Source organism: Eubalaena glacialis, chromosome 2 (genome assembly GCF_028564815.1).
Source record: "Eubalaena glacialis isolate mEubGla1 chromosome 2, mEubGla1.1.hap2.+ XY, whole genome shotgun sequence".
NCBI lineage: Eukaryota > Metazoa > Chordata > Mammalia > Artiodactyla > Balaenidae > Eubalaena > Eubalaena glacialis.
In genome coordinates this window covers 100,941,100-100,956,718 of record NC_083717.1, presented here as the reverse complement: position 1 = coordinate 100,956,718, position 15,619 = coordinate 100,941,100, and the positions used below count along the sequence as shown (strand labels likewise).

Sequence of the window (15,619 nt, the reverse complement as noted above, 5' to 3'; positions counted from 1 at the left end):
ATACCAGCGAATCACACTGGTTGATACCATTATGAAAACTCGGGCAGCTGTATCAGGCTGTACTGGAAGGTCTCCAATATTACTGAGTACTCTAAAATTTTACAGTTTATGGTAGAAACTAAACTTACTAAAACATTTTGCCAGGGTGACTAGAAATTGGGAATTAGAAACAAGGTGCATCTTGTTTGGCCTGCATAATGTTTAAAAAGAATCCGTATGAATTTACGGACAACGTGTTGTTCGTCTTCACCAAAGCCCCAAACACTCCATAATGCCTTGTACAGCCCAGATCACACAACTAATATTACCTTCCTGGCCCTGGAGCCATTTGCATTTATGAACCCTGCTCATTCAAACAATAACTTTCCATCAAGTAGGTGTGCAAAAAATGCAATATGTATTTTGTTGATGAAAGAGGAAATGTCAGTTCCTAGGTATATCACTAGGATACTACTCAGAAGCAGTAGAGTCACTTCCTGGTTTAATTAATTTTCCTAACAATAAAACATGTGATCAATACAACAAAAATGAAACATGTAATGGGTTTGCTTGTCAGCCCAAGCAAAATGACATCCTCAGTCCGCTTTTCTTTGGGCAGAAGACATATGTATTGAGGAAATGTAATCAATGCAGTAATCTTTGGAGAAAGCATGACAGGGTTTAATTGTAGATTTCTGGGCATGCCCTGAATACTAAAGCAGCTATGGCAGCAAAGTTAACCCAGGACTCAATGTGTCTAAAACATTTTCATGACATTAGATTTGAAACAAGCTGTATGCATGCATGATATGCATGAAAATTACATATCAATGTTTATGAAATAATTGAAACATATTTGACAGGTTTAAATATGAGCATTTAGGTCATTTCCTCCCAATAGTTACTATCACTTAGATCCTATTCTTTCTGATACTTCTTTTTAATGTTTTTGCATGAACTCCCACTGAACTCAAAGGTGTAACACAAGAAAATTGAGTGGTGTAAATTTACGATTTCAGTATTTCATCCCCCAAACCATGGCTTTAGATATAAGTAGCCAAGATTAGGATTATAGAGAGCAGCAGCTCCAGTAATAACTTTTCTTGGATGTTGTTTTTTCCCCCTAACATTAAGCAAATGCATACTATAAATGTATTGATTCTTCTCATACAGAATTTTCTATCATTCATTGCCTCTCTGTCGTAGAGTCTCAGAATGGGGTAATTTCCAAATCTGAGTTGAAATATACATTATTTGCCAGCAAGTTAAACAAGGTGGCCTCAAGAGTCCTGAAATAATTAGTCTAGATGGAAAATCTTTATTTTTTTCCCTCTGAATATTTTTTTTCTTCTCACTAAAAAAAAATGGAGATAATCTTTTGGCTTTTTTCCTAATTGTAAAAGTATTGTATGGACGCTATTACAACTTCAGATAACACAAAGAGCCATAACGAAGAAAGCAAACATGATCCATAATTGCATCACCAAGAGAGAACAACTGTATGTATATGATCTCGAGAACTTGATGGGGAGGTAGGTAGATAGATATGGATATACATGTATAGTGTTTTATACGTATACATACATACATACATATATACTTTTTTTGAAAAAATGGATCATGTTATGCATGAAATTTCATAAACTCATTTTTCACTTAAATATATCGTGGACATCTTCCAATGTCAAAAAACACATAATCACTTTTAAGACTGCATAGTCTCTCACTCCATCTATATATCGTAGTAATTAACAAAATCCCTGTGGCTGGGTATTTGAGCAATTTCTAATTTCCTATTATCATAATCGATGCCACAATATGTATGTATGTATACAAACACACACACGTACACACAAACACACATACATTTGTCCATTTATTTTTCTTAAGGACAATTCCTAGAAGTAAGAATCATTGGGTCAAAACTGTGCACATACATAATTTTGAAATATATTGTTAGTTCACCCTCTAGAAAGTTTCTACCAACTTACACTCCCAACAACAGTATATAAGAATTCATATTTCTCCACATTCCTTCCACGTAATGACAGTTATGTCACCTACTTAGTCAACCACATGTGGCTGGATAAAATCTTGAGAAATTAACTTCAGTTCCCCACCCCTTCTGCAATCATCACGGCCACCACAGATGACCCTCTCTGTTTACTCAGAAACATACCTTGCCTTGGGGGATCTGACAGAGCCAAGTACAGAGAAAACAAAAGAGTCAAGATTTTGTTTTCTGAGTACCAAAATAGACTCCTGAAACTCATAGCAGCATTGTCATCCTGAATTCCAGCAATCTGGAATTCCACTAATTGGGCTTTTTGAGAGGGAAGAGAAAAGTTTCTTCAAGTGTCAAAAAACTAATCCTTAAAGGAATCAGGGCATAAAATGTTGCCCTAAGCAACAGACTAGAAAAAAATGACTCCTTTTCTCCATTTCCCATCCAGCCTAGAGGAGAGGGACTTTGAAGAGGAGGTTAGATGTTCGTGAATCACTAAAAGAAGCCTGGGTGCTGACCCACACCCTGGACTGGGAAAGGATAATGGAATTCTCAGATAAGTTTTTGGGAATCTGAGTATGGACGCGTTGTCACTGAAGCACGGTGACATGGAGGGTAGTAGAAGAAAGGGATTTCAGGAAGAGAGGTAACCATGTGAGAGCACTTCTCAGACACAGAGAGGTAAGGAAGAGCCCCTAAACTTCTATGTTTCCCCAGGAGGATGCGGAAGTCAGCCAAGAGGGACAGCCAGCAACCCAGAGACCAGAGACCAGAGACCAGACAGGGACACAGAAATGGGAAGTGCCAGATGCCACAGGATAGACGCTGAGGATCAGCGACAGGTAAGGCAATTGCCCATCCTAGACGTGAACTAAATTTACCCAAAGTGCCTAACTTAGTTGTTCTGTCATCAGGCAGAAAAGGGGTTCAAGTTCAGTTTTAGAAAATTTAATGAGTTCCTGTTCTTGCACAGCTCAGTGTATTCCAGGCTGTGAAGTCAGACAAGCTAGAAATGACAGAGCCTCCGTCTACGTCTCTTCACATCAAATCGAATTCCAAGTCCTATCCATTCTACCTCCGAAACAGCTGTCAATTTCATTCCACTTTTTCCTTGCCCGTTCTTACCACCTCGCTGCCTTAGTTCAACCCTCATCACCCCTAAACTTGAGTATTCCAACAGCTTCTTGATCCATCTCCCCATCCCATTCATTTTTCCATCCAACATACTCCATCTATCCTGCCACTAGAGTGTTATTTCTAAAGTGCAAAATTGGATTTGTCTCTTTTCTGCTTAGAAGTCCTCTCCATCCATCCAGTACCTTCAGGATAAAGTGTATTCACTTTGGCTTAACACTCAATCTATCACCACTTCATCTCTGAAAAATTATCCCCGCCCATAACTCTGTAGTACACTCCAGCTACAACTTGACAGGTTGCTCCTGGAATATAACATATCTTTCACGTCTGTATGCCTTTGTGTGTGCTGTTCCATCAACCTGCAATATTGTTATTCAATGTAATCAACAGAGGAAGAGGATCCGTAAAATTTGTACTGGGAGTCACCATGTTGTTTTCAGTATCTTAAGAAGGTTAATGAAAAGTGTAGAATTTTCTATGATAAGAACGTAGAGATTCCCTAAGTTTTTAAAGTTTTATTTTCCTTTCAGCTACCTTACATCAACCTGGTGTAAAAAAACTGCTATATCACACTGGTTAGAAGCTGTGACTGAAGATTATGTGTGTCTTTGCCAAAAAAAAATTAGGAAATCTAATTAACTGTGACTGATATAATTTTATTATTATTATTTATATAATTTTAATAATAGACTCCATAGGGTCTATTGGGGAAATATTTTTAAAAATTAGTCCTTTTTGGTGGAAAGATTGAGAACAATGGCTGAAGAAAGAGGGCAAGAGGAAGGGAGGAAGTGGAAAGAGAGGAGGGAAGGCAAGACGGATGCTCACTGAATGGCCGTAAAGCTTTACATTCTTATATTAATCCCCCAAATAAAATAATTTATAAGGTAGGTATTTGTATGTTGTCCCATTTTACAAATGAGGAAACCAAACAAAGAGAGGTCGAATAGCATCTCAAAAGTCACTTAGCCAGCCAGGAGCACGAAGACAAGATTCCAACTTGGCTCCAGTTAACACAGAGTCTGTACTCTTCCTCTTACACCTGCTGTCTCTCCCTGAAATCCATTCTGCTCTAGTTGCTAACCTGGTGTCTGACCTCAAGTGAAACAGCCATATGCCTCAACAACTGCATTTTTTATATTAGCTATTTAAAGAGAGTAAGAATACACCCAAGGTGTGTTTAGAGAGACACGTGACAAGTGAGTGGGTGCACAGGCTCTGAGGCCACGCTGCTTAGATTCAACCCCAGCTGAACCACTGACCGGCTGTGAAGCTTTGGGCACATTGTTTACCCTATGTGTGTCTCAACTTCCTAATCTGTAAAACAAGGATAATGATAACGCCTTCCAGTGGGTTGCTTTGAGAATGAAACAAGAGAATGCATGTCTACTGCTTACCATAGGGTCCCAGGCACTATCTCAAAGCATTTAGCAATAGGCTCGTTAGAATCCTGATCTGTTTACATTGATCTTCCTTCAGCAAGAGTTAAATTCCCCCCAAAACAAAAAGTCATTTAAAGAAAAAGATTTTCTCAAGGTAAAAAATTTAATTACTATTCATTATTAAATAAATTGTTAATATTTTCCCAATAGACCCTATGGACTCTCTTGTTAAACTTATAGAATTAATAATAATAAAATTATGTCAGTAATCATGAGATTTCCCAACTTTGATTTGGCAAATACATATGGAGTCTCCAGTCATAGCTTCTAACCAGCATGATATAGCAGTTTTCTAGAGTGAGTAAGACAGTGTAAAAAAGTTGGGAGATTCCATCTATAAGTATCAAGTGGGGTGCTGACAGTTAAGGCTTCCTTTCTTTTCAAAGTTCAGGAACAAAAGTTAAATGATGGAGGCACGTGAAGGAAGCCCATCGTGCCCCACTGCTGCCCCTCGAGACTGTAGCAAAAGCAAGCGGCAAAGCAGTTGGCCTCTAAGCCATTTGGCCAGACCCAAACTGGGCTGAGTTTAGAGAAGCTCCTACGAGCACCAGCAAGCAAAAATTGTTATAAGACAGCACTTTTTGAAGTTCTGGGGAAATAATTAGGCAGACTTTTAAAATGTTCTTCTTCAAATGGGATTTTCCTCTTTCTCTACTATCAGATCTTCCTTTCCCCTCCCCCTCCCTCTCTTCCTTTCCTCCTTCCTCTAGCACTTACCTGAGTTCTTCTCTGACCTCCACAGCTGTGTTCCCTGCTATGATGAACACATCATTCATGTCATCAGTCAGCATGTTGCAGGCATAGCCAATATTGATGGCAGTTTCTGACACATAATAAAGCCGACTTCAGTTAGAACATTACTTAATAACGTAAGTACCTTCTCATAAAAGTTTTGAGGCCCTTGCTCTATTTCCTTACAGCCTACAGGCCTCCTTAACTTCAAAGGGGGCATGATCGGTGACAAAATACAAGAAGCCCAGGGAGAAATTCAAAGATTTGTTAAATCCATGGAGAAATAGCAACATCTGTGAATCCTCAGCATTCTCATCTAGTTTTTTAAAAAACTTTTTGATTCCCAAAATGAGTACTCATGAAAATACCCCAAGATCTTGTGATTAGTAAAATGTATACATTTAAAAAATTTTACCAGAAGTCTCAAATACTGCCTTTAGAGAGCTGAAATACTAAACTTAGCTATTATTCAATCTGATATAATAGACAAATTGAAAAAAAATCTCACAAAATGTTCATTTGAACAGCAAAAATGATCTTACAAAATTTTTTAGTTCTTCCACATGCAACATTGCCATATTTCCATTAAGTGAATAGAAATTTGGAATTTGGCTATCACCTCAAAAAAAACCAGGACTGCTGCTACTAGATAACTAGAGTATTACATGATATTGACCAGTCCTTCCTCTAATTTTGTAGAAATGGAGCCGCTAGACTCCATAGTTAAGTACCTCCTTTCATCTGCAATATAATCATCTGATTCTAATTTTACTGAGTCGTTAGACTTCAGCGAATTCTATAGAATCATTAGGTTTGTCCTAAGTCAAGGAAGACAATTGATAAAACCTCAGCATGTCCTTTGTAGAAACCACAGAAATGAAAGCTAAACAGTAAACTTGTGGATATTCATAACTAATTGAACAGCTGTACCCACTGATCAACATCAAACTCTAGGAAGTCTAATAACACAACACAGAGCTCGACTCTCTATGGTTTATTTTTTGTAATCAGTGATTTGAGTGAACATATAGAGAACTGATTTGTCATATCTGCAAATACTCCAATGTTCTAAAAAAGTTAGATAGAATCTTAAAAACATGTGTGCCAGTTAACTGAATATTTCTGGTCCACTGATGGCCAAGCAGAAAATCATTTTTGTTTTAACCACTGCTAGCAATAGATCCAAAATGTATTGATCCCCTTTTCTTTCTTAGGAAACACAGTATTCTGAATGTAATGATTCTTTCTCTGATGACTTGGCGTATTGTCATGCCTGAAAGTGGGTCAGCTCTCCTTGTACAACTGCATGGGCAGTCCTGGAATTCAGCCAGATTGCACTGGTACAGCTGTGGTAGTTGTTAAAATACCAAAATATTTCCATACCAGCTGATAAACAGCTGCTTCCTTGAGCCTCTCCAAAGCCTACCCCTCCTCTAAGATTCCCAAACCTTCCTACCATGAAGAAACTAAAGAAGTAATGCTGAGGTCTCCAATGTCCTGCTTCAGAGCTGTGTCACTCCCTCTCCTAACCAGGAGCAGTGCACATACAAACCAATAGTTCAACATTTTTAATACCATTGTTGCCTATGGGTATAACTATTATTTTTAAGAGGCAATTGAGCTGAAACTCAGCTGGCCCCAGGGTATACTATAGAAGATATTTTGTTAGTTTGATAGCAAATTCTTGCAATATATGAGCTTTCCTTTTTGTATTTCAACTCTTTCCTATGCGGAGGACTGGGCAAATGTCTCCTTAATTAAGCTTTCTGGTTAATTAAAATTTTACCACAGAAATTACTGCCCCCTTGTCAAAACATCATCATCTATTTTCAAATTACCTTGTTTGTCTCCTGTTAGGACCCAGATCTTAATATTGGCTAGTGATAAGCTTGTAACCGTTTCAATAACACCCTCTTGTAACTTATCTTCTACAGCAGTGGCACCTAGTAGCTTCATTAAAAAAGAATACCTCATGTTAATGCATGCAAAAAATACCCATAACATCCACGGCTTTCAGTCACAGAGTTTAGAGGTCAAGGGACATGAATTGAAGATGGAGAGTATGATGCACTGATATAACAAGCATCCTATTACGTACAGAGGTGCGCTGGGAAGGACCCTAGAAGGAGGTTCCCTAATCAAGGCAACTGATGGGCATTCCAATTAATGCAGAGATCCTGGGAGTTAGAATTTACATGAGGGATCTGATATGCTCAGATAACATATTAGCATAATACGGGCTTCTAAGGACTTAAGAATCCCCCAGTTATATTAACATGGAAGGGTACAAAGGAGAGCCCTCATCTCAGAGTCAGGATCACAAAAAAAGTAGAGCCATTCTCTTAAATTAACAAACCATCAGATGCCATAAACTAAAAAGTGAAGGTTCTTGTGCAATATTTCATCCAAAGATGAGCAAGGTGTGCTCCCTAGTGCCTCACAATAGCTAAGCATCCTGGCCACTAGGGCCTCAGGGAAGAGTAGTTTCTAGAATATATCACACTCTGGACAGTACAGATATCATCAGAATCTCATGGGTCTAGGATGGCTTACAGCTAGAGCCCCACTCTTCATGGCAAGTTTCCCTGCTCTAAAAAGGTGGGTTATAAAGCATGGAGGAAAAAAAACCAACACATAACATCAAACAAAACATGACATACAAGAGGCTGACAAAGAATAGGGAGTCTACTACCTTCTACTCTTGGGGGACTTCCAATTGCATAAGCTACTGTTAATAGAAATAATCCTCTGGCCACATATGGCAAGCTCAAAGTCAACATGTAAAGCATGATTCATTGTTTGAAAGAGTAACATCTGCTGTGTGCAAGATGATTTAGCCAATGGATTATTCCCATGCTAGATCTCTAAACACATATTACCCCTTCTGTAAACACAAACCATCATGCTTCTAAACTCATACCATCAAATCCCTTTCAATTTCTTCATACAGCCCTGCTATCCGTTCATCCCTGTCATCTATGGCAGCATTTGCATCTTCAAGCATCTTATGCCACTCTTTGAAGTACTTGTCATCCAGATCTCTGTATGCGATGGCCAAGGTTCGAAGGCCTTCTCCTGCAAATTCCTGCCAGGGCAGACGGAGACTTAGGAACCATCCCAAAACAATAGTCACAGCAATAAAACAACAACGACAATAATGGGTAAGAAGTTCTGCACTCAAATTCATTTTATCTCAAGAGCACTACTTAGTCATCCTGACCTCCAACTTTCTAATCCCCTTGGAAAGGGGAGATGATATTTTTATTTTGTGTTTTGTTTGGGTTGAAACATTCAAGGGACCTAGCATTCCCCCTTAAGACTGCTGAAATGCCCTCTGAAGGGTCCTAGTTGAGAGGTGATCAATGGTGCCCACGACTTGAGATAACCACTTGAAGCAACATATTGGTTTCTAACCTATCCTCTGCCTGAAGGAAGCACTGCTGGCAATGTGAGGGACCCAGCCTGTTTCAAGGCCTATGCCCCTCGGCTTTTAGGGGAGAAGAAAGGACTCTCAGAGGAGTCATAGCTCTCAAATCAAAGGTAGGAGGCTCTCTCAAGGGGCTGCAGCATGACATCTCACCAAAGTCTTGTCACCTTCCTCCTAATAATACAGCCACGTCTAAAATTAACTCTGTCTTACTTGTGTTTATGTTTGAAATTTTCCACAATAAAATACATTTATTCAATAATAGATGAATAAATAGATGTCAGGTGATAGAAATTTAAGGATGTAAATTAAAGTTATAATAATAACTCTAGGGGAAAAGTGAGAGAGAAAGGCAGAAAAGTTTAATATAAATGTTCGCTTCTGGGAAGTAGTACTAGAAATGGAGGCTGACTTTTACTTTTCATCCTAGAACTTCTGTAAATCGTTTTTTGCTATATTAAAGCCTAATTCTAATAATAAAACTGTTGAAAGTTTAAAGTGACAGTCAAGTCCAGTTAGTTTTTTAAAAAATCATTATTTTTCTAGAAACTATTTTCTATGGAGTTAGTATTTAATAATAGGTCAAATTTATCAGAGGATCATACTCTTCCTTTAGTGCCTCAGGAAGCCAACAATCTTAAATTATATCTCTAGTGCTTTATCCTTCTAACATGAAAATAAATAAATAAAAATAGGAGGCTGGTAGTTGCTAAGTGTTTCACACAGCTGCAATAGCTAGAAACATATGTTGGTTGAATGCTTGGGGAAATGCTAAAAACCTCCCACTTTGCCTAGGCCTCCGGTGGTCATTTTATGGGCCTCTACAGTGTAAGCATTTTCATAGCCATTTCTGCTCCTTTGGGCATTGCCACAGAGCATGTCTTCTCTGTTGTGTTCTGGCTTATGAGACAGACACAGGTTTGCAATCAAGCATAAATTAAACCATGACACAACCTAATTAGGTAAATGGAAAGAAAAGTCAGTGCATACTGCAGTGATGTGGTTTAGCCCAGAGAGTCCATGAGAAAAATTATCCAAATTTATCTCGTAGGCAGTGGTAGCACTTTGGATATTGCAATCACATTGTACAAGCCCTCCTCCAAGACCACCACTGGGTCCCCTACTGATCTGAAAATCTAGTTACTGCCTTTTATAAGGATCTTTTGTCCTCTTAATTTGCACAAACACTTCTTTGACTTTAACTTTTTTTTTTTTAACATCTTTATTGGAGCATAATTGTTTTACAATGGTGTGTTAGTTTCTGCTGTATAACAAAGTGAATCAGCTATATGTATACATATATCCCCATATCTCCTCCCTCTTGTGTCTCCCTTGCAACCGCACTGGGCATTACAGTGCCTTTCTCTTTGTTCTGCACAGCAGTGAATCAGCTCTAAGATGACACTACAAAAGGGGACAGATGATTTAAGTTATTTAATTAGTGCATGAAACACAAGTTGAATTCTAAATGAACATTTGAACAAGGTCGTTTCCTATCATTAAACAATTCAAAAATCAATAATTAAATATAAATTTAAAACCACAGAATTTAGAAGTCAAAATGAATAAAGTGAATGAAGCGAAAGGAAGTCATATTGATACTACCTGGAAAATAAATCTTTTGCACAGAAACATAAAAAGATCAAATTTGGCTTCCCATACTTTAGTATGAAAATCCAGGGCCTTGGTGTTTGAGCAATGGCAAAATCAAATACTTATGATGCCAATGTTGTTTTCATAAAAAAAAAAAAAAAATTTAAAAAGACCATGCTAGCCTTCTGGAAAAGATTAAAAGAAAATCAAGAATGCTCTATTGGAAAGACAAAAACAATAGCTATGTTTGTAACCAATATTACCAAACCATCATTCTTTAAACTTAAAGTCAGCCAGAGTTTTTTTATTTGTTTGTTTGTTTGTTTAAAGATTCAGGGAATGTTTTATGTTAAATATAGGGCTTGGCAAAGAAAATGAATCCTCAATAGTTGGTGTTTTTTTTTTTTGGAAGTTTTTAAAATTTTTTAAATCTTTGTTTAACATCTTTATTGGAGTATAATTGCTTTACAAAGTTGTGTTAGTTTCTGCTGTATAACAAAGTGAATCAGCTATACGTATGCATATATCCCCATATCCCCTCCCTCTTGCGTCTCCCTCCCACCCTCCCTATCCTACTCCTCAATAGTTTTTTAAAGGAGAGAAATCAAGGAGAAAATAAGAGTTTTGAGCAATTGCCCTTAAATTTCATATTGGGTTAAACAGAACCTCAAACAAATAGAGACCCTTGAATCTCAGGTTTAAATCAGATAATGTTCATATTAATTCATAGACTCCTACTCTTTTGCAAAAAAAAAAAAAAGCTGTGCCAAAGACCATCCCTGCTCCCTTTACAACGCTTTTGGAAAGAAACTATGCATAATCTTAGGATGTATGCATTTGGTAACTTCAACCTAGGGAACACTAGTGATGCATCATGATTTATGACTTGAATAAGAGAACCCTTAGAGAAGAAAGTTGGCTACAGAGATTATTTTCCCCTCACCACATAAACACGACCCTGAACTATTCCCTGGAGGTAACCATAAGAGATTCCATTAGTACCAGACACATCGGAACCCAAGGGAAAGCAACTCTCCAGATCCTCTTCCCTAAACCAGTCCAGTCACCCAGGTGAAACAGTCCCCAGCTGTAGGGAAGTTAGAGCAGGTTTCCCTTGGGGTCTTGAGTCTTCTCCTGGCCAGAGTTCAGGAGCCCACACTTAGTGGCTACTTCTCAGCTGCTGTGTGTTAATCCACCTGCGGTGAGACTGACCAGACTCTCAGCAGGGTAGGGGGTAGGTCCACATGCCAGTTTCTAAACATTCACTGGCACAGTTTCCTGTGGAACCGTTCTTCACATGCTTTCTATTTCAGAAGTCAGATCATTTAACTGATATTTTAAAAATAAGACCTAACCATAGGAAGCAGCCAAAGGGCCACCGTGCTAACCTTATGACAGAGGCACTTACACTGAGATGGTCTGACGTCAAAGTCGGGAGGTCTTCATTGGATGGATGAAGTCTTTCAAACAGAATAGTGTCTGCTCCTTTGGAATAAAGCTTTATCTGTCCTTCTGGGTTTCGAACTGAAAAAAAAGTTGGGAAAGTAGATTATATTCAGTGAAATCCATCAAAACTTGACTGTCCCTGGGCTCTAGCCAGGCAAGTTGGAAATGGGCATGTTTTAGCCAGTAGTAAAGTATTCAGTGCCTTTGGTTAAAAGGTCATTACCTAAGTCACCTGGCTTTACTCCTGTTTCATTAACTTAGAAATATTCCATCTACAGGAAAAAGTGTTTTCATTCTGATGTGTACAACCTTGTTATTTTCCTTGACTACTATTTCTGAAGGGCTGATACATTTAAATTAAGCCTTCTCTATTGAGCAGAACTGAGAGCTTTTTTTTGCCTGTCTCCTAAAGTGAAATTCAAGACTGACTGTAGGAATCAGCTATCAGTGTCATGCCAAATGATCTCCATATGGAATTCTAGCCATTCAAAGCCATGGTTTATGCATTAGTTCACAGTCCTTGCTGACATATTTCTTCACCCTCCTTTACTCCTGGGAAAAGCCCTTTCATTCTTGGGTCACAATCCTGGCTTCAAGCACACTTCACAGGGGGCTTTCGAAATTAAAGTTTCTATCTTCTTCCCACTGGAAGTCTGTATTAGTAGGGCTGTGTTTTTAACCTGCCCCCCAGGTTTGGGAATGACAGCCTTGACTAGGCTCCAATCCCTCCTCTCCAATCCTCGTGCCCTCCCCTGGCTGTTGCACATATTGCTGTCAGACAAATCTTTCTTTAAGCTAATCTTTCCTTACGCCTGCCTTTGCAGGCTTGGTTTTACAGCTTGGCAGATACCAGACACCTAATTATTTATTGAATGAATGAATGGATGAATGAATGAATGACATAGCAATGTATTTCTCCCCTACTATTTCTGAAGGGCTGATATAATCTAGGACAACTGCCTGTGTCACAACTTCATGGTCTGAACACTGACCCTCACAAGCTTCATCGAGTCAAAGATTATTACATGCTTTCCACTCAATTATACCTTTTCTCTAAAAATAGAATGCCTCAAAACAGATGAACATAAATATTGACTACTATTAGTTTAAGAGGATAGAAAGTTTAGAGCTTGATTTAAAGGAATATAAATACAATAGTACAATAAATTACTTTTCCCTCTAATCTTTTCTTTAATTGAAGTATAGTCGACATACAACATTATGTGTTACAGGTGTACAATATAGTGATTCACAATTTTTAAAGGATATACTCCACTTATAGTTATTATACAATATTGGCCTTATTCCCTGTGCTGTACAATATATGCTTGTAGCTTATTTTATACATAATAGTTTGTGTCTCTTAATCCCCACCCTTAAATTTCCCCTCCCCCCTTTCCTCTCCCCACTGGTAACCACTAGTTTATTCTCTATATCTGTGAGTCTGCTTCTTTTTTGTTATGTTCACTAGCTTGTTGTATTTTTAAGATTCCACATATGAGTGATATCATACAGTATTTGTCTTTCTCTGTCTGACTTATTTCATTTAGCATAATACCTTCTAAGTACATCCATGCAGTTGCAAATGGCAAAATTTAATTCTTTTTTATGGCTGAGCAGTATTCCATTGTATATACCACAAGATATATACCACATCTTCTTTATCCATTCATTTGTTGATGGACACTTAGGTTGCTTCCTCTAATCTTTTTTTTTTTTAACATCTTTATTGGAGTATAATTGCTTTACAATGGTATGTTAGTTTCTGCTTTATAACAAAGTGAATCAGCTATACATATACATATATCCCCATATCTCCTCCCTCTCGCGGCTCCCTCCCACTCTCCCTATCCCACCCTTCTAGGTGGTCACAAAGCATCGAGCTGATCTCCCTGTGCTATGCAGCTGCTTCCCACTAGCTATCTATTTTACATTTGGTAGTGTATATATGTCCATGCCACTCTCTCACTTCTTCCCAGCTTACCCTTCCCACTCCCAGTGTCCTCAAGTCCATAGTCCATTCTCTATGTCTGCGTCTTTATTCCTGTCTTGCCCCTAGGTTCTTCAGAACCATTTTTTTTTTTAGATTCCATATATTTGTGTTAGCATATGGTATTTGTTTTTCTCTTTCTGACTTACTTCACTCTGTATGACAGACTCTTAAGTCCATCCACCTCACTACAAATAACTCAATTTTGTTTTTTTTTATGGCTGAGTAATATTCCATTGTATATATGTGCCACATCTTCTTTATCCATTCATCTGTCGATGGACCCTTAGGTTGCTTCCATGTCCTGGCTATTGCAAATAGAGCTGCAATGAATATTGTGGTACATGACTCTTTGAATTATGATTTTCTCACTTCCTCTAATCTTTAATAACCCTTAGTCAACACGTAATCTAATCCAATTTCCTCCTAGCTTGAATAGATGTAATGCACTCTGGAAAATTTTTTTTTTTTTTTTGGCATTTAAAGTGTACAATCTATTCATTTAAAAGAAATCATTTAAGTGGTAAAAAATGGTACCCATTCTCACAGTTTTGTATATCTAGGATAAATTATTATCCACAAAAATATGTTACAAATATTCACTCAAAAAGAAAGAGAAAATTTGGATTAACCCATTTTAGTATACAAATTTAATATCAAAGTCTCTATCTAAAATTGATTTGAATAAGTTCTGTTAGCTACTTCTAGGTTCTTTGTGATGTAAAATCTTTTAAAGCATAAAAATCAGCCTTTCTACATTATTCCATTAGACATACATAGAAGTTAAAAGAAATGAGAAGACAGAACAATCAACCAGGAAGGTGAATTTACTGAGAAACAGTCATTCTTTCTCCCTCCTCCCTTTCTTTTCCTCCTTTTCCAGGTCTCTTTCGGTTCCAATCAAGAGAAATCTTGAGAGTTCTGAGAATATTACTTTGAGGGCTTCAAATCACCATACCTACATCCTCTGCCACAACTACACACACAGGAACAAAAATAAACCTCTGCTATCTACTCATGTAGGAGGGATTCATGCAAAATAAACTCCTACATGGAGACCAACAGGTGAGTTTTCTATCTGTTCTTTATAATGTCCTTGCATTATAGTAAATCCCACACATTATGAGGCAGAAGTGGTTATGTGGGCTTTTCCTTGAAGTCAAAAAACTTGCATTCATTTCAAGTACCTGGTGATCATAGGGTACAGCCAGGGAAGGTGCCATCCCCCATGGGGGGGGGGGTTGGTGGCGGTGAATGGGCTCCCGCAACCATGCACCTCCTGATGTACAGATTCTGGAGAAACAAAGGGCGGTCACACCACAGTCAGCCTGTCAGGCTGTCGGGCCACTGGGCAACCCGACCAGCCTGGAAGTGCCCCATCAGTTGCTGAAAGCAAAACTCTGTCCCCCCTCTGAAGCCAGGCAATTTGGGCCAGAGAGTCAGAGGAGACCGGTAATCAACTCCTCCTCTCTGCTCACCTCCTTGGGGTTACAGCAACCCCATCTCCAAACCCAAATCTGACCCTGGAGTGCCAGAGTGGGAGTGGCAGGTGGGCTCTGCCAGTGCTTCAGCGCCCTCTGGAGGTTGTCTGCTCTAATGGCAACTCTCTGCCCTTCCTCCTCCTCCTTCCCTAGTCCTGGGGGCTGCCTTGGCCTCCCGCAGCTGCTGGCCTGATTTTACTCTTCTTTTTTCTCCAATTACAATGAAGTGTCTTACAGAGGTTTGGAATCTCTTGAAGAAGGAAGATCTTTTAGTCAATACACCTTAACCATGAGAAGCTGGTTTCAAGAATGAACCTGAAATACTGTATTTTTCTCCTGATGATTCCAAGGAGAGACATCTCAAGTTTCTAAATCATAAGAAAAACC

The 15,619-nt window shown here is 38.5% G+C and overlaps 1 protein-coding gene across 1 annotated transcript in view; it reads right to left on the bottom strand.

Moving 5' to 3' along the window:
* ATP8B4 (ATPase phospholipid transporting 8B4 (putative)) overlaps window positions 1-15,619 on the bottom strand; it is a 207,829-nt gene that overhangs the window by 46,664 nt on the left and 145,546 nt on the right. Inside the window, exons 16-19 of the mRNA XM_061181446.1 lie at window positions 11,724-11,839; window positions 8,216-8,380; window positions 7,134-7,245; window positions 5,281-5,386 (exon numbers count right to left, since the gene is read on the bottom strand). Of these exons, the coding sequence (XP_061037429.1) occupies window positions 5,281-5,386; window positions 7,134-7,245; window positions 8,216-8,380; window positions 11,724-11,839 (499 nt within the window). The remainder of the gene's footprint in view (window positions 1-5,280; window positions 5,387-7,133; window positions 7,246-8,215; window positions 8,381-11,723; window positions 11,840-15,619) is intronic.